This window comes from Synchiropus splendidus, chromosome 10, assembly GCF_027744825.2.
Source record: "Synchiropus splendidus isolate RoL2022-P1 chromosome 10, RoL_Sspl_1.0, whole genome shotgun sequence".
NCBI classification, from domain to species: Eukaryota; Metazoa; Chordata; class Actinopteri; order Syngnathiformes; family Callionymidae; genus Synchiropus; species Synchiropus splendidus.
In genome coordinates this window covers 21764814-21791460 of record NC_071343.1, presented here as the reverse complement: position 1 = coordinate 21791460, position 26647 = coordinate 21764814, and the positions used below count along the sequence as shown (strand labels likewise).

Here is a 26647-nt window from a genome sequence, read left to right as displayed (position 1 = left end):
GAACAAAATTACTTTGATAAGTGGAAAAGGAAATGTGCAAACCATTTCCGTGAGATTGCCAAATGTTTGCTCCTTTGATCAGACTATGCTGCACTTTAGTGTCAAAATCTAAGAGCAATTGCAATATGCTGTATATTAACACAATATTTTAGATTCTAAAATATCAGATTTTCACTCTCACTTGAGTTCTTTGAAGAGGACCACTCCTGGTGATTTAAGCTTGTGGACCTCTGTGGAACATAGTACGTTTTTTGGACAAAACACCAAATAGTAAAAATACATATATATATATTTGGAAAATGTGCATGAGCCCCATCCATACATTACATTATACATTATGTTGTGCAGGAGCTGAAATCGCACTTTCCTCAGCCACGCACACTCACTCTGCTGTCACTGGCCAGAAGCCAGGGGCAGATTATACAAACAGAATGATTTGCAGGATCCATTTTGTTCTTCGAATCATCCTTCCTGAGTACACGCTCCACAGCATTTCAGGGAAACCATTCTCACTTCCAAACATGTTACCCACGGTCAGTGCCGCTATCTCTTAGGCATTGCATGTCTTAGCGCCAGTGTGCTTCTGCAGTTTTTCTTCATTCCTTTCTCTCTCTCTCGGGTGAAGCGCTCTTTGTCACCTCATCCAGTCATCTGTCATATGTTTCTCTGGAAAGGTTTCATAACACTTGTCACAAATCACCTCCCTTTTATGGGAAAGAGGCTGAGGCGGTACACAAGCTTAAAGGAACATCAACAAGTCAATGGGTCATTGGAGGTTTTGAAATATGACGACTAAGGAGAGAGCATAGAATCCAATGACCACACTGTGTCAATTCCTAAAAATGAAGAACTCAGTCCCATACAGATGTGATAAAATAAATATTAATTGTGGACACTCTGGCCAAGCCGTCGTACAATAACTCAATACAACAACAAATGCAACAAATGACAATCCCCAGATTCACGTCCCCATGTCCACAACAAAACCCAATTGTCTTCAATGAAAAAGAACTCAAGGGAAAAATAACAATATTTCATCATTATTATTGCTAATGCAAGAATATAAGTCAATATTCAATTTAAATGTTATTTTTTTCAGAAACATTCTACCAAGTAGGGCAGAAGATTAAATCATGTAGCGCAAACAATTCCTAGAAACTGGCCCAAGTAGCAGCGGGAGGGAATCACCTGCTTCTGCCGCAAGTCTGCAGCAACAAACCACTCCTAAATGGCTGATGCTGCTTTTCTTGGAAATGGAATGCTCCAACCGTGCTTCTGGCCGAGCGGAAGCGCCGTCAGAAACTGATCAGCAACTGAGGCGAGTGTTTTAAATCACGACTAAGGCGGACCATAATAGCCCAGCGCTGTGGCCGTCAGCTACAGTACAGTATAGGGAGGTGACAGAGCGAGAGTGGAAAAACTGTGCATTGTTTAGGTCAAAATGCAAAGCTGTCTTTCAGCATTGCCAGCTGTTAAAGTTTGTCTGTTCAACCTTGACCACATTACAAGCATGCTGTTATTAACTACCACACTCACATAGAAAAGCATTGGTTTTACAATATTTTTGGAGAAAAGCCAAGGACTCCGGGTCATGGACGTAACAAAGATGTGCAGAATAGCCTGAATAGCAGACCAAGGTTTCTAGGTGAAGAGCATTGGCACATGGGTCCAGTTTGTTCGTCACGATCCTTCGACTTTTTCTTCTTTACGTGTCATTGATATACTGTATTGCTCTCCTGCCGCATTTCACATTGAATTTAACCTGAGCTTTTCTTGAGTTTTGCTTTTTGCAATTTGAGATAGGAGAGTGAGAGGAGAGGATGACGGCTGACAACCCAGCGGGACAAGCTGATTTTCTAATAATAGTAATTTGAGTTTGTTTAAATTTGCTCAGTATCGGACCTCATTTAAAAATGGAATTTATGGCTCAGAGCGCCATCTGCTACGACACTACATTTTTCTTTCTGGTGCCCAAAGATGCTTGGTTTTGATTCAAGGTAAAAATTTTGAAGGCAGTTTATTTATTCCTGGGTGTTGGATTTCTCTTTAGAAGTTACGCATTGATCCTCACAGTTGGCAGCACCTTCTTTACAGGATGAATGTCAGCTGGAGAAAGATAAACAAAGCCGGTCTGGGATTTCCAATTTTTTCACCTCTGCCTGCACATTATTGACTTACTGAGAAAAATATCTTTTCTAGACTAATTGCACAGGGAAATGCTTGATATGAAATTGATTTTTTTTCTCTATCACTATTACCTGATGTTTGTTTAAGTGACCCTGTGTAACACATTGGTGTAGTTAAATTCTAAAAGGAGACCATGAATGGTAACCCATGGTTAAAGGGTCATCTGCAGAGTTAGGAAGATGAAAACCTTAACTGATGGTGTCAGTGTCAGTTACGTTTTGTTCAACGTTTTCGTATGGTGAGGTTTGTCTGGTCTTCCTTCGTGCACCTCTGCCTCGTCTTTGTCCGGTGAAACCCGGTGTTTCTTGCTTTGTGTCCTCTTTATCTGCCCCTCTGTTCCAGTGTTTCAGCATTTTTGTCTTCTGTCACATCTGGGAGTCAAGTTTTGTCAAGTCCTCGTCTAGTCACCGACTTATTACTCCATCCAGTCAAGTCTCCATATCAAGTCAAGTAACGGTCTGGTCCACTCCCGTCTCATCAAGTCAAATCATCGTGCCATCTTGCCCTGTCAAGTCAAGTGTCCACGTCAAGTCAATCAAGTCAGTCACATCTTGTATAGTCACTGTTATCATCTGGTCTTGTCAAGTTAAGTTGAGTTTTGTCAAGTCATTGTCACGCCCTTTAGGTGCAGAGTTGGTTTTATAAAACGCAGCATGTTCCAGTGTCTTCGATGCGGGTGTCTGACTTGGATCAGTAAGATAAGTAGTGTGTGTCTCGGCACAGCTGTAATATGCTAGTAACATCACACACTCGGTGGCAGAGGTGTTCCTGGTGCTGCTTCAATCAGGAAATGAGCTCAGCGATCCACTTCCTGAACTGGACACATGGTACCGCTGCTTGTGTGTGGAAAAAAAATGGCCTGCCGGATTCCTGACTACTACACACACAAGTCTCAACACAGAGAATACGTCACTCGGGATCTTCCAGTTCCAGTTGTTGTGCTTCTGCTTTGTTGAGCATGTGCGGACACATTTTGAAGCAAAGGCCAAGTGCAGAAAAGGTCCAGTCCCAGAATGTGTACCCCGATCTGACATTAGTAGTCTGACTCTTGTCAGTCAAGTGCTTCATTTTTGGCAAGATCACGTTGATCACATGGATTATTTTGACCAGTTTGTACACACTCTCTAATGGGTGGATTAATTCCAAATAATGACCGGAGCTGTATGGTGAGTGACGTCAAAAGCCAGGCAGCGATTGGCTTTTGCCCGTTCCACTGTGCTGCGCTAGGCAACACTAGGTGCCATTATCAGACCTTCTCTGAGACGGAGATGAAAACAATATACATGCGCTTACAGGCTGTTTTTTGGAGCCATCTTCCTCCTGAAAGACGAATTTGCACCTTGATCAAGAGCGCTCTTTCATTCAGAATGCTGGACATTGCTGGCTTCATCTTTTCTTCAATCCTAACAAGTCTCCATTGGGGAAAGCCCAACACATCAATTCCTCATTTATTTGCACTTCCTCTGGAGACTGTTGCCAAGCAGATGTGATACTAACCTTCCACACCCACATGTTTACATACATTTCTCTTCACCTCTAATTGGAGGCCTGCTGCACCAGAGGACTCATGCCATCTTCTCCCACCTCTGTGCAGAGAGCCGCACTGGACACACTGTTCATTGTTAGGTATTATCGACATTTCTGCTCATTACCGTTCTAGCGTGTCACATTTTTATTCAAGAAACACAAATAACCCGGATAAGTCTTGATTTCGACACAGTCAGTCTCACCTAGCTCTGGTGCACCGCCACACACACACGCACTCACACATCAGTTTGTCGCACCACAGTCTCTCACCCTTAACTCAACCATCCAAAACAAATGGCCAAATGTAAGCAGGACTCTGATCCAAAGTGAAATCCACCAATAGTCATCAAGTTATTTTGAAGCCCTCATCCTCAACGTTGTGGGGTCCGACAACATGGCCTCACAAGGAGGTGTTTTTCCCAAAATTGGACCTCACTAAGACGGATATGCTTAAACTTACACACACACGTGCACACACCCGCACATATTATGGTTTTAAGTTTTGTGGGGACATTTCATTTTCTTTCATGCTTTCCCCAGCCTCTTACCCTAAAGCTTACCTTAAACAAATGGCTGAACTTAACCAGGACTCTGAACCAAACTTAAACCTATTGTGACCCAGTTATTTTGAAGTCTTCATCATGAGGCTTAACATTGTGGCATCCAGCAAACGGCCCTATACATGGCCTGGGCCCCAGAAGGGGATGTTTTTGTCAAAATTATATATATATATATATATATATATATATATATATATATATATATATATATATATATATATATATATATATATATATTGACATCGGGTTTGTATTCCATTGTGAACAACACTTTTTCACGCGTCAGGCAGAACAACTTGGATTCTATGTGTATCTTGGTGGAAACTCAGACTGACAGACGTGCCACCCACAAACATTGACGTTAGCGCAGCCTATTTGATGTCGAGTGTTTCCATTGGCTTACGCCACCGTCAAAGATCAGTCATCTCCAATTCACCTCAGTGGCATCTAAGGCCAGTTCTGGTTGCTTGCGTCTCCCAAATAGCTTCACTTTCCCCACAAACACTGCAGGTATGTGCACCAGGTCAGTTGTTTTAACTTCACCTTCAAGGTCAGTCAGCCACAGTCAGTTTCACAGCATCCAAGAATTCAATGGCATAAGAAAGCACTGAGCCTTTCAACAGCCATCTCGCTTTACCGCGAGGAGGTGGTTGACCAGGTAGCCCTTATCCAGCTTTCATTCGATCGCACACTCATTTAGCACAGGAAAACATGAGGTTAGTAGGAGGTAGTAGCTTTTCTCTTTTCCGTCGCTAGCCGGCCACGTACATCTTCAACGTCCCTGTCTGCCACTGTTTTTACTGTGCGTCAGTGCCAGCCAGTCATATGACCATAACTGCATCTGCCAGCTGAGTAGAAGCAACAAACTGCAGTTCTTGATCATGTAATAGCATTGTGCAACATTGCCATGTTACAACATAATTAGATGTTATTAACCCCCAATTTCCACTGGGAGCTGCAGCAGTTACTGCAGTGTAGTTTCTGATATCCACTAGGAGTGCAGCACACCGTCACTGAGCAGTGGTCCTCTGCTCGGTCACACAAGACTTGTCAATTTGAATGAGAGCGCCACACATGAATTTAGCCAGTTTGACCTATGTGAATGACGTGTTTGCTCTCTATCCCTTCAATTTCAATTTCAGTCCATGGTCTTTCTTTTCTTACGTTGTCTTTATGCTTGCGACAACCTCCAAAATGAGTGTCCATGTGGTCAACTTGTCAAGAAAAAAATCTACCACGCTCCTTGTGCACCGCTTTTGACGTAATGTTTTACATTTCCCTTTCAACTCATGGTGTTTTATTTTGATTTTGTGCTGGATTCACGTCACTCTTCAAACACCGATTTTCTTTCCTATCCTTTCCTTTCTGTTCCTTCCTGTGGTAATCCAGGCCAGAGTAGGTGTAGGAGGCAGACGCTGGAGACACTTTTCTTGCTTCACCAAAGAAATTTATTAACAAGCTGCTCCAGGATGTAAAAAATAGCCAGAAAAAAATAAAAGAAAAACCATGGATTGCAAAGAAACTCAACAGTTAACTCAGCGTAACTGAAAAGACTGAAATCATTTCAACAGAAATTACTCTTACGCACTTGTGCACACCTCTGCACACTGCAGCCTCTCCCTCTCTGGCCTGCCCGCTTCTCTCTTTAAGCGTTTGACTCTGGACTGTACCGCTCAACTCCTACTTAAAGCAGTGCCGCATGTCGCTTCGTAAGAAATAGAGTCCTTGCCAATTTGAAGCAGTGCAGCAGCGGTGCAGTAATGTGCAGTAGCTCCAATTCCTTTGGAAAAAATTACTCTGCCGAAACGTTGCAGTTGTAGTTATGCTCCCAGTGGAAACTGGAGATGGTTATGCGATGAGATTAAGTGGATTAAGGGGAGTTAGAATGGTGGGTTAGCAGTGCATCCCTGAAACCTACAGTCAGAGAGAAACAAGCGGGAATTAGCAAGGATGTCAATACTCGATACCATGCAACACATGTCGATACCAGCATTACTACTTGCAGTAGTAATGCTGGCCTGTTTGCAGCCGTGGAATATGGTGGAGGAGGAGGCACTCCTTCAGTCATTCAACACAGAAACCAAACTCCGGAGACACTGCAGAAGGAGCGCTCAAGCGTAGAAGTTTGGAAATCAAAGGAGTGAGTTTTCATCCAAAGGTTCTCATGAAAAAGGACAAGAAATCGCAGCTTCCTTCATCAGAATTACCTGATGATGACGGTTCATGATCAACTGGTCAGTCAACAGGACATTCTCTCTCGGCTAATCAAAGTGAAATAGAGCCAAAAAGGTAAGAACCAACCCATCCTCTGCATCAGCCGCACAAGGAGCAATATAGAAGTAAGCTTTTCTCTCCGGCGCGCAATGCTCCATGCGCAACTCCAACGCATGATCCATACCACCTCGCCTTGAACGCTATGGAGGGAAACGTCCTTTTAGTCCATTGACGCTCCTATACGTAACATTCACACTTTTTTGTCAGTATAATACGCAAAAGTCTGAACATAATGTGAATTGTATACATCAATGTCAGGCAGATGACATTGAAATAAATCATTTACTACTATACCATCTCTTCTGATGCCAGACAGACATTTTTATTGACTGAACTAATAATTTTCAGCATGGAGTACATGATGTTTGATCCTATTTTATCCTGTAAGTGGAGTCAAATAAAGACAACCATGTTTAAAGTACGCTCAATAATGTCACTTGTGTTTTTGTTGTTTATGCTGTATTTTATGCATGGTTTAATGTTGTATATGTCGAGTAATGACATTTCAATCCACTATATGCAATGCATGGCAGAACGACTGCCAGGGATGAGTTTGAGATGTTGACGCTGGTCGTGTGTGCAGCAGCTGCAGATAGATAGATGAGAGAGAAGATATCTCCAGTGGTTTGAAGTAAGTGTTACAAGTGTTCACTCTTTGCTGACATTAGCTTGCTTGGTACCATCATAACTAAAATGTTTGCCTGGATACATCTACAATGTATTTGAGGAAACACAATAAAATGGAGAGTATATCTTCCCACCATTTGATTACACAACAAAGACTAGTGCTGATAGTGAAGGACTTCAGTTGAAATATTGCCATTCCACGGTTTTCGCCAGAGTGTGAATGCAACTGTGATGAATGGCCCGATCCCGGCTCTTGTACGGTCACGACAACATTGCGTTGTCTGGAAGCTTGTTATGATTATAAATAGCTTAAGAGCTTAAGAGATGCTCTGTGACTTTTGAATAGATCCATATGAGGCCAATGGTCAGTGACAATATGAAATATAATGATGAACAAGTCTAACTATTGCGGCTTTAAGCGCATGACTTGTTTCTGACATCGCACATTGATTTGCTGAATGAATGATTTTGAAGATGAAGATCCAGGTTCAGTGTCGTATCTATTGGACAAATCATCTTACCCCATCCAATGAGTATAAATCCCCAGAGGTATTTGGAGTCCGACCGAAAGGCCATGAAGATAAGGCTGTGGAGGTAAAGACCTTCAACTAGGATCCAGTAGTAATTGGTAGCCAAAAAATAGATGAAGAGCAGCACAGTCACCCTGCAGCCGATCTAGTGAGAAAGCATGAGGAATTGTGCTGTTATGAGTAAAGCAAAACAAAAACATGTATTATAATAAAATAGGCTGGCATTGACATTAACATACATTTTTCAATCAGTGACAAATGATGCAAGATCTCTGACATGTCGTAGTGAGCTGGTTGCACCTCAGTTGAAAAAAAAGATATATAAAAAAAATTGGGAAGCATTTATTCGATGTTTGCTGAAGAAATATTTGATATATTTGAATCTATTTAATCTAATCTAAAATATTTGAATCTAACCTCTTCAATCTCGACTGTCGCCATGTTTTATTATATGAGAGATCATAACAAGGAATGAACAAACGTTCTTTTTGTAGCATAATGAAAATTTGGATTGCTGAAACAGGCTCCCAGCTTGAATGCTTAAATGGAAATTGATTTAATAGAACATTTCCAGGAGATAAGGATTCAGACACTGCAATATACTGGGCTTCCATTTGCCAGGGCTTAAATAATTACTAGCTATTTTGGTAAATGCATCTCTCCAGGTGACATGCTTGAGCTCTGATTGCCTCGTGACAGGGTGACATTTAAAACAGGCAGCAATTATTTGCTCTGAAAGGCGTTGCTCAGGATTGAGAGAGCGCAGGGATATCTATCTCTCTATCTCAAACAAAGTGTGAACTTGGTGCAAGTTTGGCCCAAGCAGTAGTGTTTTTTGTGTGCCATGTTTTGGGCCTTACGTTGATATATTGCATGAGCATGAGTCAACAAATGTAGTTGTGAAAAACATAAATGAAGCTAGCTGTACATAGAGACACATCAAGAATGTCCTGGCCAATTCAGGCAAAACCCAGAAACTGTTGATTCAGGTCTGCAATGGTTTGAGTCAAACTGAAAATACATATGGTCATGGCCTTTTGTAACCAAGTTAGAATCTACATATTATTGTTAAAACGCTGATGGGAAACTAGAAATGTGAAAAAGGGAAAATTGGTTTTAGAAAATGATTAAAAAAAAAATCTGAACTACATAATCATTCAATAAAAATGGACATGAGGTGTATAGTTGTTTGCACTACTCAGTCAGGACTCATTGTTTTCCATAAAGGGGTCAAACAGCCGGTGTTCCATTATCTCAACACCATCCTACACAGAACGGCGTAGATCATACTCACATACTGAGAGTTGTCCGATGGGGCCATGGTGTCTGATTTTAAGTTGTCCAACATAGTGGAGTCAAAATCCTTAAGTCCAGCGCTGGAGTGGACCACTTTGTCCTTCACAAAAATACTAACTGCTCGTAAGATGAAGGACATGAAGAGATGCATGTGGATGTAGTTCCTGGTGCAGTGCAGACGTCTGTTGAGATAAAAATCACATTTGATGGAGACTGAACCCAGGCTACTGTGTATCCGACTAGACAAGCAACTGTCAAACTGTTTGAAAAAGAGTAATGCAAATGCCACCAAATCAGATCTGGCATTATCAATGACTGTAAGTTGTTGTCAGAGAGGTTTGTAGCTGGACTTTCATTTCATAGGATCATCAATGGCTTAAGAAAGACTCACTGTGATCGGAGACCCAAGTGAGCAGAGCAACATCATATATAGTGATGTCATCAGTGACTGTGCCTCCAGAAAGGCAGAAAAGCAAGCAAGGAAGGACACATTTTCATTTTCGTCATGCACAATTTTTACCCTTGCTGTTGTTAGTTTCAATTGTGTCATTCTGCCAGCAAATCATTTCTTTGTTTTAAGCAGTTCAGAAATGAAGTCAAAATGTAATACGAGGTTACTTTTATTATGTATGTGTAACTTTGACCTGCAGTACATAAACCAAAGCGATGTCTACTGTTGGATTTTGTTTTAATTCAATGCATGTTCAGAAAACCATTTTTATGTAAAAGAGTCACTGGTGAGGGGTAAATAACAACAGAGTAATAACCCAGCAATGGGACTCCCATACGTTTCATGTGATAAGAGAACTCCTCAATAAAACACAGTGAGCTCAGTGTCGATGTCAGGATGACCTTCAGGTAACTATCTCAGAATCAAAGGTACATGCAAATGCCTTTCCCATTCCGACACTCCTTTGCCGCTGTGTGGAAGAAATCTTCTTTCTAGAGTATGGAATCAGTTATGGACCTTACTTAGAATCCAAAGTGAAGGCCGGTCTTCAGACAGGTTCATGATTTGTGGCAGCTAAACCCAGTGCTATCTCTATTCACTTGTGCTGCATGTGTAATAGGCTGTGGACATGACATCGATCAACTGTTTCTACTGACTAAATGCTAGGTCAGCCTAAGCGACAGCAAAGAATATATTAACACACAAATCAGGGATACAAGCGACTATGAAAACACAACTATAAACAAGAGCACACAAAAATTGTAAACAAAATGTGAAAAAAACATCTTTTCAAACAACTGAATATTTGCATCTTTAAGTCATTTTCCTCATAACACTTTTGTTCTCTTTTCAATTCATCCATGAGGAAATCCAAAACAGGACTTGATATTTGTCTTTTTCATGCTGGGGAAGAAGCTGTGAGGGTGTTGAGGTTCTGGCTCATGATGCACAGACCTCAGAAAGACAGGTTCAAGTTCTTAAAGAATAGAGACACATGATAAGTAAGATCAAATACACTGTAGTTTCCGGGATAGACTCAACAGCCAAGACATGAACTTAGATGAACATAGATTCAAAGGACAGAACAACATGAATATACTTTGTTACTACTGTTGAACAAATGGCTAACGTGTCCTTTCGGGTAGTGTTATTAATATAACAAAACAAAATAATTGTGTTTTAATGTGACTATGTTTTTAATACTCACATTTGTGCTCCGTGTTGGTCGCTCGCCTCATCCGCTGTCATGGTCACAATGCTTTGTGGCATTTCATCGTACCCCTTGGTTCCCAGTGTTCATCCTAAAAATCTTATTTTCAATGTTCCCCCTAACCCTTAGCCCTTCCCCTCGGCCATCAGAGAATAGGGACATGCCTTGGTCTCATGTGAACGCGTGGAACCAAGACGAAGGGCTTAGGTGAAGAATTGGGATGCAGCAGACCTTAATAGCCCATTTATGCTCAACACTATGTATTGATCCAGATACGGACCGAGCCCTTTGGCCATGATCTGCCTCCACGTTTCCACAAAGCCTACAGATACGGCCCAAATGGAGCAGTCCCACCAGAAACGGTGGGGACACTGTTACCGTTACTACCCGATATGTAGCTCTAATGACACACAAAGAAGACATAACAATAGCGGAAATTCTCCGTCATCCAGTCACTATATGTTTAACATCCTGAATAGCCACCACCTCCCACAATGCTGCCTCCGTTTTCCTCTTTTGTGCAAGAGGTACTTCTGCCACAGTCATTGTGGAGTTTGTCATAAGCTTTTGACTCTGGGCTGCTCCTGCGGGAGATATATTCTTGAACAGTGATAACAACGCAAAGAATTTATGGAAGTATGTGATCAGTGACGGTAACCTCATATGAAACAAACGGGTACAATTGTGTCCGTTATGGGAGCATAAATGGGCCTTTAATCCTCCGGCCCGTGCTCTGCCGTCCATCGATCCTCACTGCAGGCACCTCTGCTGTGTTGCTTCAGCCTACCAGTTAAACACATCTAGCTAAGTCTCGCAGCACGAGTCAAGTTTCATTTGATCAAGAGACGCCATCTGTTGAATACCAGCACCAAAACCTTTTGTTCCCACAATCATTAGTTGAAGGGGGGCCAGTGAGACAGAACCACTTTAAAACTGGTAAACAGTTTGCTCGCCCGCTCAAACAGCGCCGAGCTGAATGTAAGCATAACGGGAAGCGTGTCTCACACAGTCGATAGAAATGGACACATTGAGTGTGGTGGTAATGTATAGCCCAGTCCTCCACGATGCGTTCCACGGTGTCCCATTCTGACAAGATTCTACAGGCGAGACCAGGGTACCGGGCTCCCAGCAACTAATCAATGGTGCAATCGTGAGGTCAGTGAAGTGGCAAAGAGAGTTCCATTGTGCTGGAGCAGTGTGGAGTTGCCATCTCTTCTTTCATCTACAGGTGCTGATCCTGGCGCTTATTACGAAATGATTTGCCGCAGTCTTCAAGCTTTCTCGCCTCCCTTGTGGTTCACATCCAGACAAATGAAAAGACCTCTTGACTGAACAAGTCAAAAAAAAAAAAAAAAATCAAAGAATTTGTTATGTACTTGAGAAAGACTGGCCAGGAACAAGCGTCCCGGGCTGGAGAGCCGCACCTTGTCTATGGCGAGAGCAGCGCCGACGCTCCGTACCTGCAGCTTATAGACGGATGCGGCTTATGTATGAACAAGATCTATTTTCCTTCTTTTCTTCTTCTTCTTCTTCTTCTTCTACTTCTTCTGCCCCCCACAGTACACAGAGAATGTATGTGCATTTAGGGGGTGTCCCTTTTCCGAGTCACACATAGCCCTTAACATTTGCTTTTGCTTGTATTTGTCGTACTCATTGTATTCACTGTGTGTACAGCTGATCTGTCAGTACTGACACCAGTTTGTGATACCGCAGCTATGAATGCCTGCATTTCCTCTTGTATTTTATTCCAGTTAAATGGGAGGGTCGGCTGTAAACATTACGCTTTGAGGATCAGGAAAGTCATTGGAGATCCAAAATATTCAGCCCTGATTTCTGCCCATGTCACGTCCTAGCTCATTGTGTGCTCTTACCGAAAGTATGCAATGATGAAGATGGCCACCAGGAGAGAGCTGAAAGACACAGCGTAGCCGATGGTGTACATGATGTAGAGCCGGTCAAAGAAAACTTGCTGTAAACAGAAACAGAGCTTGTATCAGCAACACAGACATTTTCATGTTCATACATTTTACAGTTTAAGCAGGGGGAACTACTTAACATAACTAGTCTTTTGAATCCCTCAGTTATGATTGCAAGGTTGTTAAAGTCATTTAAAAAAAATCATACTGTATAAAAACAAGAAGGAAATAGTTACAAAACTGCACTGATCTTGACACAAAATAGCAGACCTGTAGATCAAAGTGGTGAGTGAGTTGGCTGACAGCTATGTCCCAATCCAGTTGTAGGTCAATGACAAGAGCGAAATAGTAACCCACAGGGAAGAAAATAGATAAATCATTGTACCCAGGCATTCGCTAATTCAGAATGACACAGTTGGCCCTCTGGATTAAATTTTCTTCTTTGCATTCTTACTCCTCATGTACAAAGACTTGCATTAATGCGCATTAATGTCCGATTGGTTTTGACTGTTGCGCTACGAAGTGCTGGACCACATGCAATGCTTGTGTTAAGTTGGCTGTCAGATAGGTGTTCTGAATGAGCGGCCAGGGCTGGGGCCAAACCAACCATGCTAATAAGTGTTTTTCTTCAATTCAGCCACGCATTGCAAACTGCAGAAGGAACCGCCTCAGAAATTCACTTTCCACACACTTCTTGCTTCTTGTATCCAGGGAATTTGCCTGCGATAAGTGCGGACGCACGCTTTGAACATGAGGCTCCTGCTCATTCCAGTTATTCAAATGAACCGTCATTGGTGTGCAAAGCAAGAGCACAAATGGAGAGACAAAGTCGGCTTATAAAACAGACATCAAACTGTGACTCCCAGAAATATTTGGCATAAGTAATATTTCCCTCCACTCAGTTTAGTTTGAACTTCTTCCTCCGTTTCTCTGACTCATCCTCTTCACTTTGTGCACTGCTTCCTCTTTGTTCAGGGCCACACTATATTGTCCTGTAGCTGTGAAGGCTGGCCCCCTGGTCTTTTCCATTCAGGTGTTCTACAACACTCTTTTTTTTTTTTTTTCAAATGTTGGAATCACAATTTGCAGATTGGGCTATTTATTGTTCAGTGATATTGTTTCTGTTCCTATGAAATTTGCGAGTTGCAAGGATCATCAAATGACAAATTCACATTGGTACAATTGACCTATACTGGTGTTGAAATACCACTATCCTTCATGAAGATACAACAAATGCTGACAGCTTTTGTACAATGAATACTTGCGAACAGCTCAAATTGACAGCGTGCCAGCTCATGCATACTCTTGAGAATTCAAAATGTATTAAAGCAGCAGTGTTTGGCTTCATGCTTCAAAGAAGATAATGGAAAAATAGCTCTTCTTGGGCAGCAAAGCGGACAATAGCTCTGCAATGGCTTTAAGTTGGAGTCTGAGAAACTGCTTCCTCTTCTTTTCCAAACAGTTTTCCCAAATCAGAAATACTGATAATGATACTTACCATATGACGGAATTTATGACAGTATTTTTGGGCTGACCATATTAGACCAGCACTGTTCTACTTTGAAATAAACAGCACAGCTCCAGTTACAATGTAATTTCAATTTCTTAAAATCCCAATAAGTTTCTTAAATTTCCAGGTCTTTGCACCATCACCTGCAAAACTAGGCTACATTAATCCTACTACTCCTGACACTTGTATTAAATGCAATGTACAAACAGGATCACTACTCCATTGTATGTGGGACTGTCCACAAGTCTCTTGTTTCTGGGAGGTTTGGGAACTGAGTGGCCAAATTACTGGTTTATTGGAAAGAAGATTCCATTACTTATGTAGATTGAAAGCTAAACGATGCATTGCACAGTAATGAAAGAGTGTGGTCCCATGTGCAATCTCCAAATGGCTTAAAGGGATGACTTCTTCATGTGGACTTGGAGAAAATCAGCTCAGGTATTAAAGGCAAACTTGACATATTTTGAAAACTTTGGAAAATATTATATGACTTTCTGGAAAATGTTAATATGGAGAATTTGTTTTTTTCTGTTTTTGAGGATGCAGAACTTGTGTTCAACATGTGTTCCAAAAACTGCTTTTAAATATTAAATAAAGTACATTGACAAACAAGAGTTTCATTTTCTTCAATTGTTGGTGTAATTGTGGTCCAAGACCCATACCTGGCATCTACTCTGCAGCAGGTATTGAAATGAAAGGAGAACAGCGTTGCACTTGTGATTAATCCCCACTCATTTGTAGAACTAAGAATATCAGCACAGGATGCTGCTCAAGTCCTACGTTTACTAGCACTACGAAAGCATTCAAGCATTATCAAAGGTTTGCCCTCCATTGGCACATTTTGCACTGTGTGCAGTACAGGTTTAGTAGTATCACTACTAATGTCCATTAAACACAGTTGCTGTTTTTGTGTCCATGCATCATCATACTCACCCTCTCCTCTTCATCACTGGGCGTCAGAAAAGGTAGGCACTCGGAATAGTTTGTCAGAGTCATATTCCAGTACTCCACAAACTCCCAGGTGCCATTGACATCACACATCCTATAGGCATGACCTGTAAACCAGCATTAAGAGACATGTATTTAGGTTGAAATCTATCATTTCACAAACTCACTACTTGAAAATTGCCGGGAATTGAATTTAGACTCCACAGCCCGTGGTGCTGGGTGATATTGCCTAAAATGAAAACCCTGATTTTTTTGGCAACTCAAATGTGTGAGTTTCTCTTTTTTTCACACTTGGAAAACCAATCACAAACACGTGGACAGGTTTTCCTCACAAGCACGCCTGTTCCATAACATGGAATCCCTTGCATTGTTTTTTTTCCAGGTACTTTCTCCAGGTAATGTCAACACAGCACAGCACACACAAAGATCATTTCCTTGCATCAAACAAGAAGCTCATCCTCCAAGTCAGAAATCTTGCGTGATCATGCGTGATATAACACAGTGGAGAAACATCACAAAAAACACAGCACATGGTGGTTTTGTGTGTTTTTTAAAAGCATGAATCCTGAAAGAAGCATCATCACTAAAGGACAGGATGACGAGGACTGTTCGCTGGACTGAAGTTTGCCTGGTTTGCCACCAGAACACCAGGGGTATACTGCAAGGATTCTATCATAGGATAGTTATATTAGAGTTAAGACAGTCTGGCATTTACTGTACCATCCCTGGTCAGCACAGTCAGCACAAAAGCAGCCCCATTATCGATTGTGTGTGGTCCCCTTAATGTGCAGACCAAGTGAATTCAGCCATCTGGGTCTAAGAAGAATTGCTCCTGTTCTGTATTGTGAAAAGCCCACTGTGTCCATCTGGAAGTTAGCCTTGTCGATACACTGAATTAATCACATCTCACCAGAGATGTGAGAATAATGGATGGATTTAAAAGGGAACAGATGCATTACTGAATCAGCTTTTGGCTTGGAGGCTAAATTGACCCACCTCACTGTGAATATGTTTCAGAAATTCAATTTCACCTACCTACACAGAATCTCAACACAAAAGACAACCAGGTTTTTCTCCTTGAAACCACAGATATTAATTTCATTATGCCGATTTCTTTGGCATCATTTATTCATTACTCAGAGATTAAGGGGTTAGTGACTTGTCTTCATGATTGGAATTGAAAACACTTTACTTCTGTGTCTTTTGTCATTCAACAACAATTCATATCCTGTAAAGAGAGAGAGAAAGATTTTTTTGATATTGCAACCGGAGGAAATCTTCCTCTGGATCTTTCTTCTGGTATAATTCCCATCACTGTTCACACATACCAATATGAATACCTGTGCGACCCACTTGAACTCTCACCACATGATAGGCTCACCAGCACCACCATCCTCATGTGAAGCTGGACTGTGTTTCCCCTTCTCAAGTTTAGCTTCCATGTTTAAAATAAAGGTGGAGTTTGCAGCTGCAATGACAGGACCATGTATGTTGATGGGTTAATCCTCTGTCTTCCAGCTTTTTTTATCAGTCAATTGCACCATCTTAGCTGCACCTTAATCTAATAAAACAAAGACTGAATCATAATTGAGAACTTCTCGACTTAAAACACAGTTTAAATGTGATATAGGAAGAAGTTCCTCCACAAACCTAGGCAGGGATTTTTCTATCTGTTGATTCAGAAATAAGAAAAAACATAGACATCCGGTGAGATTCTAATATATAGTTTCTAAAATGCATATGTACATAATTCTTGTTCTCCTCTGCAAAAACACACTTTCTTTCTGCTCAAACAGAGAAGAAAAGGCCCAAACGTATTGTGAGGGTCTGCTGGGAACGCCTGGCAGAACCCGCTGTCAGTGGCGTCTTTACCTCCCACCTCCGAGAGAGTTTCTCCCAGATCCTGAGGAAGGTAGGTGACATGGAGTCTTCCATTCAGGAAGCAGGGACTGAGGACTCAGACGACTCTCTCATCACCCGGGCCGAAGCCACCGAGGTTGTTCGTAAGCTCCTCGGTGGTAGGGCCCCGGGTTGGATGAGATACGTCCTGAGTATTTGAAATCCCTGGATGTTGTAGGGCTGTCGTCACTGCAACGTCGCGTGGCAGTCGAGGACAGTGCCTCTGGATTGGCAGACCGGGGTGGTGGTCCCCCTGTTTAAGAAGGGGGACCGGAGGGTGTGTTCCAACTACAGGGGGATCACATTCCTCAGCCTCCCTGGGAAGGTCTATTCCAGGGTACTAGAGAGGAGACTTCGGCCAATAGTCGAACCTCAGATCCAGGAGGAGCAGTGTGGTTTTTGTCCCGGTCGTGGAACACTGGACCAGCTCTATACCCTCCATCGGGTGCTCGAGGATTCATGGGAGTTCGCCCAACCAGTCCACATGTGCTTTGTGGATTTGGAGAAGGCATTCGACGGTGTCCCTCGCGATGTCCTGTGGGGGGTGCTCTGGGAATATGGGGTACGGGGCCCTCTGCTAAGGGCTGTCCGCTCCTTGTATGACCGGAGCAGGAGCATGGTTCGCATTGCCGGCAGTAAATCAGACTTCTTCCCGGTGCATGTTGGCCTCCACCAGGGCTGCCCTTTGTCACCGGTTCTGTTCATCACTTTTATGGACAGAATTTCTAGGCGTAGCCAGGGGTCGGAGGGCATCCAGTTCGGGAACCACAGAATTTCATCTCTGCTATTTGCGGACGATGTTGTTCTGCTGGCCTCAACGGACCGGGACCTTCAGCATGCGCTGGGGCGGTTTGCAGCCGAGTGTGAAGCGGCCGGGATGAGGATCAGCACCTCCAAGTCTGGGGCCATGGTTCTCGACCGGAATAAGGTGGTTTGCTCTCTCCAGGTCGGTGGAGAGTTCTTGCCCCAAGTGGTGGAGTTTAAGTATCTCGGGGTCTTGTTCTCGAGTGTGGGAAAAGGGGAGCGTGAGATTGATAGACGGGTTGGTGCAGCGGCAGAAGTGATGCGGTCGCTGTATCGGACCGTCGTGGTGAAGAGGGAGCTGAGTCACAAGACGAAGCTCTCGATTTACCGATCGATCTACGTTCCCACCCTCACCTATGGTCACGAGCTTTGGGTAATGACCTAAAGGATGAGATCGCGGATACAAGCGGCTGAGATGAGTTTCCTCCGCAGGGTGGCTGGGCGCACACCTTAGAGATAGGGTGAGGAGTTCGGTCATCCGGGAGGAGCTCGGGGTGGAGCCTCTGCTCCTCCACATCGAGAGGAACCAGTTGAGGTGGCTCGGGCATCTGATCCGGATGCCCCCCTGGACGCCTCCCTGGGGAGGTGTTCCGGGCATGTCCTACCGGGAGGAGACCCCGGGGAAGACCCAGGACTCGCTGGAGAGATTATGTCTGCGGTCTGGCCTGGGAACGCCTCGGGATCCCCTGGGAAGAGCTGGAGGAGGTTTGTGCGGACCGGGAAGTTTGGGCTTCCCTGCTCCGAATGCTGCCTCCGCGACCCGACCCCGGATAAGCGGTAGAAGGTGAAGATGAAGGGAGGATTTTTCTATCTGTCGGCTACACCGCGCATGAAGACAACGAAATAGGCATTAATTGTTGGTCTGTGGTGCTATATATATATATATATATATATATATATATATATATATATATATATATATATATATATATATATATATATATATATATATATAAATAAAATGGAAGTGGCCTGGATGATGGGTCTTGGGTGTTTTTTCTGAAAGACACAACTGCTCTTAGAGCAGTGTAAAAAGTTGTGCAAGCTTATCTGGGTACCAGATGGAATAGTCCTGAAAAAGTTGGCAGAAATGGGAAAACTTAGGTGAATAGACAGAGGCATTTACTCTTAAGAAGGTGCTTACTCAGGCTAAAATCAGTGAGAGGACAGAGAAGCTGGTCGGAGTGAGTGAAGCACTGGAGTCGAAGTTGAAGAATTTGACAAACTAATGTCACAGAGTATGAGTGTCAGCACAAAATGCCATTACATAAATTCGGCTGTTTTTACGAGGCTCTGCCTCAAGAATGAATCATAAAGTGACTGATTCATACAGTCATCATGTTACAAATAAAAGCACCATCAATGATCTATTTATTAGAGTAGAGGTGGGCGGCGCCTTTGTGAACCAAGCACGGTGGCAATCTTCTCCGGTGGGTGAGGTTCATGTGTTGCACTGTGGTGACGGTGACTGACAGACAGACGGATTTGACTCATTTATGAATCGCTCTGGGAGCTTCACTTGGGGAAATGAAAAAAATGAATAAATAAATGAAATAATTACTCAACTTACAACAACGTACATGCCAGAGACAAGAGCCCATTCTGATGAATTAACAAACCTTGAAAACAGAGGTAAATCCACAGAGGTACTATAGTCACAGTGATTTCATTCTGTGTCCTGTTTTATAGTCGGCTTCCTGGCTTATGCTCATCTTCTACCAGATCTGCTCACGTGACCCCCATTATGCAGGGAAAAGCAAATCCAAATGAACCTACAGAACACCAGCCAGTTAGCCCATTTCCAATGAATCATGAAAGTTCTGTTGAAATACTTGAAATGTATTTATATTGATAGTCCAGGGAATGCGATGGTGCGCACACACGTTAAAATACCTGTGCTTGGACTGTTCCGATTGAAAGCATTGACTTTCTACATAGAGCTAAAAACATCATCAAACTGTATGTTGAACATGTCAGCAGGTCCAGGTGGCAGCAACACCCTGGGGGTGTGTTTACATGCTTCAACAGTCCCTTGGAAAAAATGTAGGATGAATGATAGATGAAAACAATTGACTGTTCAGAAATATGCTGTGATTTGAATTAATCCCCATCACTGCAACTATGTTGCTGAGGTGAAAACACCTTTCACTTCAGTCAGCTGGTCAAGGCAGCATCAGAGCTCTGACATTTTTAGGCAGTTCATTCTTAGAGAGAAAGCCCAACTATTCGATTTCTGGATCAAAACATGAAGATTTTTAAACATTTTTTTAGTATGGCTCATAAAGCAAAAAGTCTCAACAATAGTTGTAACATTTACAAGCAAGCCTGGATAATAATAATACTATTACTCTTATTCCTAAACAAGTAAATAAATAAACAGAATTTAAAGAAAACGCTGTGTGTGTGGGCATGTGTGGGAAATGGCGTGGCCATATCATCAGTTTGAGAGCATGCATTATGAAACCATCGACAATGAGCAGTTTCCTTTTATTGACTCAGAAAAAACAAAAAATATAGACATCTGGTGAGATTCTAATATATAGTTTCTAAAATGCATATGTACATAATTCTTGTTCTCCTCTGCAAAAACACATTTCTTTCTGGTCAAACAGAGAAGAAAAGGCTATTAACCTTTGTGATTAAAGTCGTAGACGTACGGTGGGCAGGGAACCTTGCTAACCACTCCTGGTGAACCCTGGGGCCAGCAAATAAGACCGTCCCAGCTCGGAGGACAGACCCCATCTGCGTCAGGCAGGAGGAGAGACAGACAGGGTGAACATTAGTCGTTACAAAAATAAAGAATAAAACTCTTGTAATTTCTTATGATTCGCTGATGTTGTTATTTCATGTTATTTTATTTTATTAGTTCCAGTGATCTGGTGAGTGTTTTGTGGCTGATAATACACTGTCATCTACGTATTGCACTACAAGCATTGTAGTATAATTCAACAAAATCTCATTGTGAAGTCATTTTAATGGGTTAGGGGAGATTCATAAATTAATATACTGCAAGAAGGATGTACTACCTTGTACTACAAGGATGTACTACCTTGTACTACCAAATGTCTCAGGCCGGTCACTACCTCCCTGTGAGTGAACAGAGTGGTGAACACATAAGCCTTCATCATAAGACCTTCTGTCAGACTGGCAGCTCTGTATGTACATTCCAGCTGTCTTAGTGTCACCTAGTATGATGACTCACTGTGTCGTCAGTTCAAGTCCGTGTTTCATAGGCGTGACGCAGACTTGGTGATCTGGACAAATGGTCTCTCTCTCACATACAGCATGTTATCGCATGGCATCACAGCCGTGAAGCGAACCTCAAGAAATAACAACCAGAGCTCTGACATACTCACACATGACATCAGTCTCCCAGGAGGCAGCCAGAGTGGGATCACCATTGCTTGTTTTGATACCACAAAACAAGCAAACAAGCAAATTTGTCCACGTTTAGTCTCACCTATGGTCCCCGTATCCATGCTGGAGATGTTGTGGTAGCACTGCTGTTTCATTTCATACAGTATGAACATCTGCTCCTGTGCAGAGAGAGGGCCGTCAAATTCCATCTGTGGAGCACAAGAAAGACATTTCTGATTGAATTATGAACCCTGCAAGTTGATCGCAAGAGTGATCTGAAGGATAATACATTCATTAAAAATGTTTCTGCTAAAGGTCATGTTACTTATAACATATAAACACTGTCTACCACCTTGTGTACCGTTCGGTCGGCCAAGGAATCTGCTATCCCGAACATGTCACCCTCTTTGTGTCCTTTGGCACAACCTTGTCAAGTGAATCATTTTAATGCTCTCAATGAATGAAGCCATGCTTCAAACAGTATGCAGAGATGTGTGACTGTCAGATGAAGCCTAAATCTGAAGCATCTCATGACTTCTGACAAATGAATTTCCATATTCAGCAAGGGTTTCATTGCAAGTATATTTTCAAGGAATCAGTAATTCGATTTATCAATCCAGTAGAAGTCATTGGTTAGTTATCAGCACACTCCATTTCAGTTCAACGTTCATGCACTGTCCTGTAGTGTACAGTACGTTTCAGCGTGTCATTGATTGGGGCTCGGGAATTGAATGTTCAGCCACAATAAAAGAGGAAGCATCTCGGTGTAAAAGCCTTAAAGCAGGTGTTTGAGTTACTGTGTTCTGCTAATGGGATGTATCAATACCAGTTTCAGTACTCCCACCGTTAATGGCCTATTTCGCCATACTCGTACTTGTCACTCATCTACCCCAGCTATATTCAGTGCATCACGTTTACACAGGGCTGTCAACTACACACAAATGAGGGTGATCGTAAAGCGCTCTGCAGTGTTACAGTGTTGCATCAGCTTGTGCAGCTCCATTCCTATTCCTAACCCTAATACCAACAGAGCCAGCACAGACAAGCACACTCAACAAGGTGTGTATGTGTGGCTGTTGTGTTGACATCAATAGTTCTTTCTTCTTATGCATTTGCAATTACGTGCTCCGCTCCATGGATTTGATGTAGTGCAACAATTTATCAGAGTATTGCGTCAGAATGGCCATTCGGCTCTCTAGAAGTAGAACAAGTAGAGCTGATTTTTTAGGAGTGAATTATTTATTTTTATTTATTTTTCATTTATTTTGATCATCACATCATCACATAATGGAGAACTATGTCGAGGAAAAAAAAAAGAAAGAGAGAAGGCGACGTCACTGAATATGGCACATGACACCTGGCTGTCATGTGCCATATTCATGACACATTACCCAGAAAAACGCTCAGCAGAGGATTTGGCAGCTGGGCACTTTGCATGGACGGAGAAGTGGGAGAAAAGAGAAGGTGTTTGGAATGGAAAACATGCCTCTAGTCCTACAGCTTTAAAAAAAAAAAGTCTCCTGATGATATTCCTGGGACGGATCAGAAAAAATGACGGCTATGTTTTTGCATATTTCAGGAAGAGCTTGACATCCTGGGATTGACTGGATGAAGTTCCAACCCATCCCATAGCGTAATACATTGACTTTGAGAAAGTGGTCGCTTACATCTTCTGGTCATGCCAAGGGCAGCCTGCCTTGTTGCATGTTGATACATAGACGATCTGATGGCGGTTTTAATGCTGATGGCACCTTACTGGTGGCGTCAGCAAGGGTCCATGACTGAAACGCATGGCTGTGTGAGGGATTTTAAAGAGAGGAGCTGTCTTTAAATCATACACTTTTCCCCAAAGTCAATAAATAACAGCATGGGATGCGTTAAACTAAAGGTAGCAAGAGGCAATAATAAAGAAATTCCCGGCAGAGGCACGCAGTTTCTTCCCAGCTGGGCTCAGAGTTCAGTTCCAAGATGAACACGTGGAGTCCCACCAAAAGACAGAAGAGGCAGAGCTTGCCAGCTGGCATATAGGCAACAGAAGATGAACAAGAGTGAGGAGTAATGACTGAGAGTTACATGTTCAGAAGCCCACTGAAGTCATCAAATAATGGACAAAGAAGTGGAGCGACACAGTCAAAAATGTAACACTCATATTTGTCAAGCAATCAGCATTTGTGCTCTGACTGTATCTGAGAAGCTTCACTTACGTTTACTTACAGGACTCAGTAAATCAGAAACCTCATGCTGGGAAGCTGCACTGGAAACAAGCTTACATTTAAAGGGGGCAGAAAGTATACTCTTAATTCTTCTGGGAGATTTGTTGTTGTATGTTTGATTGAATAGTTGGGATTGAAATAAACGTCTTCCATAGTTTTCAAGGAGGGGAAAGGCGAGAAAATGTTGGCATTGAATGGAAACTGAAGATGGAGCAAATAGACTGTTACAGAATTTCAAAATCAAAAGGAATGAGGTAGATAATGTACATTTGTTGATCGTTTATTCTGCTGCCCTTTTGTCACTTCAGCCTCCAGACAAGTGCAGGAACACAATATCCTGGACTTGCACAAAAGTGTAGGTCATATATAAAATAACCTTGTCACACACATGTCCCTTTATTTTGCTGCAGTGCAGTCCACACATTCAGGGACACTGATGTATCAGGACGATGACAGATTTGACCTTTCACTGCTGTGTAGGAACCTTTTGGCCCAAAGAGTTTGACTCAAACAGATTCTGAAACCAACTACAATACCCGGCGAGTACTGCTGCAGACTTTTCATGCAACACATCCTCAAGTTGACTTTCCCAACGTCAGTATATGTCTTACATGTGCAACTATTTCATCAGTTGCATTGGTAGTTGCGCAACTGATGAAATGGTTGCATTGGTAGCGCGACACATGAAAGAAAGACATAGGTTGGGGTAAGCCATTGGATGGTGCTTTGCTTATTCTATGTTTGGGGTTAAGGAAAGCTGTATTCCATTTATTCTATGTTTAATAATGCCTCAGATAGCTATTTAAAGTCCATCAAATGTTGTGTGTTTTAGTCACGGTGACTCACACAACACTCAACAATAATATTCATAACTTCATTTGACTGTCCAAAACAGTAGTACAACTTCATCAGTTGCTTTAATTTGTGAGCGCAAGCATCAATTTCATAATTGGACTAATGGCAGGAAGAACACAGTTGGGGTCAATGGTCACAGTTTCCAAACTTAATAACTATTGCGTCTGCTGTTAACCTCACGCAGAGCAGTACACTGATGACGCATGGACATCACCAGGTTGTCCCATCCCTCTGGCAGAATCACTTAAAGTTGGCGGCCATTCTGGGGAACTGGAACTGGACACATGTCTGGTGAATACGGTGGCAAGCTGAGGACAGGTATAGCCTTCTGTTCAAGGAAGTCCTTGCACATCTTGGCAATGTGCAAGTGGGGATTATCTTGATGGAAGGCCAGATGATGGACTTCAACAATGGGCAGGACACGATTTCATCTTGGTAACGTTGCCGTCACCATTCAGGTTGCATCACCATTCATGGTGCCATCAAAGAAATCCAGACGTGTGTGCAGTCCACAGCAAATGCCAGCCCACACCATGAGCCGTCACAGAACATTGGCGTTAGAGTAATGTCCGAGTCAATAGGAGTGGCCAAGTGGCACTGGACTGCTGTCAGTGCATATTCAAACACATCAAGAATCTGAGCAAATTGAGATTATATTTTCGTTGACCATTTCAAGCTTGTGTGTTTATATTTTTATTGAGTGTACTTCCTGCATCTGTTAGGGAAAATCCCACCTCCCACTGCTGGTACTGGTGCAGTTCTACAACACCGTTGTGGAGTCCACCATCAGCGTGTGGTAGTGTGCCACAGCAGTAACAGACCGGCACAGACTGCAGCTGAGCATCCATTCGGCACAGAAGGTGACCTCTTGGAACCTTCCATCATTCCAGCACATGTGCATGTGCGGGACATCAATGCGTGCAGACAGGATCACAGCTGACCCCTATCAACCATGACACCTTCTGTTTCAACTACTAATTTTTGGCAGGAGACCCTTTTCACCCTTTTGCTGTCCAAACCATTAATCATACATAGTACTGCACAGACACGCCAAGCACAGTGAACACTGCATTGCTACTTGTTTGATTGTATCTGATGTGGATTATGCTGTGCACTCTTCCACTTAGAGTAGCACCTTGACTTTCTACTTTATATTTTCTTTTGCTAACTTATTTCATTTATGTTATCTTATTTTTGAAAAAAAAAATCCAGTTTTGTTTTTCATTACTGGCCAATAAATTCTAATTTTGATCATAGCAAATGTCCACATTTCAAAACATGAAATGCAAATATCTGGAATTGACTGAGAGTCACTGATGACTCACTCAGTGAACTGTATGTCTTGAATTTCTATTAAACTCATATAATAAATGTTTTATTTAGTTTTTTTAATGTTTTATTTTTAAATATTTATAATTGCTGTTGGTTGTCGTTTAATTTACATTCTCAGGTAGACAGTACCAGAAAACCATAGAAACATGATGAAGGAATGAAGTTCGATAAGGGACCAAAAATGGCCCACAAGCCAGACTTTGAATGGCACACATTTCAGAAGTTGGATGGACGGGTTTTACCGAAACAACGCAACCGAAAGTTGAAGCTTGACGGACAAATGCTTCTTAAATAAATAAATTTAAAAAATAAAAAATCTAACGCAATTGCACCCCAAGCCAAGTTTACGAAGCTTATTTGATGAGGATAATATTATTCTTACCTTCGCGAAGGTTACATCCAAAAAACAACCATATCCTAAGACGCTCTTCAGGCTGAAGACGTTCAAACATTCATCCTGAGATCATTCCACAGTGTATAATCCTCCTAGCAAAGAGCAGGAAAACAGCCTTTCTCCATCCGCTGCGGCCGCGGACTCTCCACAGGAGCTACAGCGGCAGAGAAGGTGCTGCCGTGGTTCCTTAGCGCCGGAGTTCATGCGATTGGGTGGGGGGGGGGGAAGAAAGCCGCGCTCGAGATACGGGCGTCTGCGGCGTGTCATCCGAGAACAACTCATTAGCGCCAGTCACTCATGCCTGAAGATAAAGGCGCGTCACCTTATCAATGAACGAGCCTGACAGCTCCACTTGAAGTGTAGAAGCTGAAGATTCCCTCTGTGGAAATGTAGTGGAAGGTCAAGTCAACAGGTGCGAGGAAAAACTTGGGCTGCAAGAGGTTAGAAGGTGGTTTTCCGAATGACATAGAAATCGTTCAGAACAGGCTACTTTAAAGTCAAGTTATGCTTCTTGGTATAATGGAACAAAGAGTAAAACGTCGTCCCTTTTTGGTAGTTGAATTTCGTCGTCGTCCCCTGTTCTGAGGCTGACAGGCCGCTGACATTGGCAGTAACGCTGATTCTGACTTACGATCATACGACCAGAACGATCGGCGATCAAATGACAAATACATTTTTTTTACCTTATTTATTTATTTAATAAGACGCTATTTATACACATTCATGACGGGGATCATCCTCTAACACTTGTAAATTG

The 26647-nt window shown here is 42.5% G+C and overlaps 1 protein-coding gene across 3 annotated transcripts in view; it reads right to left on the bottom strand.

Annotated features, from left to right (window-relative positions):
* Positions 1-26342, bottom strand: part of pth2ra (parathyroid hormone 2 receptor a) — a 34857-nt gene extending 8515 nt beyond the window's left edge. Inside the window, exons 1-8 of one of the 3 annotated variants that reach the window (XM_053877778.1) lie at positions 26213-26338; positions 25879-26143; positions 21200-21305; positions 20371-20481; positions 15022-15143; positions 12534-12631; positions 9000-9183; positions 7697-7850 (exon numbers count right to left, since the gene is read on the bottom strand). In XM_053877778.1, coding sequence (XP_053733753.1) covers positions 7697-7850; positions 9000-9183; positions 12534-12631; positions 15022-15143; positions 20371-20481; positions 21200-21305 — 775 coding nt within the window. In that variant the 5' untranslated portion in view covers positions 25879-26143; positions 26213-26338. Of the gene's footprint in view, positions 1-7696; positions 7851-8999; positions 9184-12533; positions 12632-15021; positions 15144-20370; positions 20482-21199; positions 21306-25878 lie in introns of all 3 variants that reach the window. The other 2 variants (XM_053877779.1, XM_053877777.1) reach the window with 2 other exon arrangements.
* Between the last annotated feature and the right edge of the window lie 305 nt (positions 26343-26647).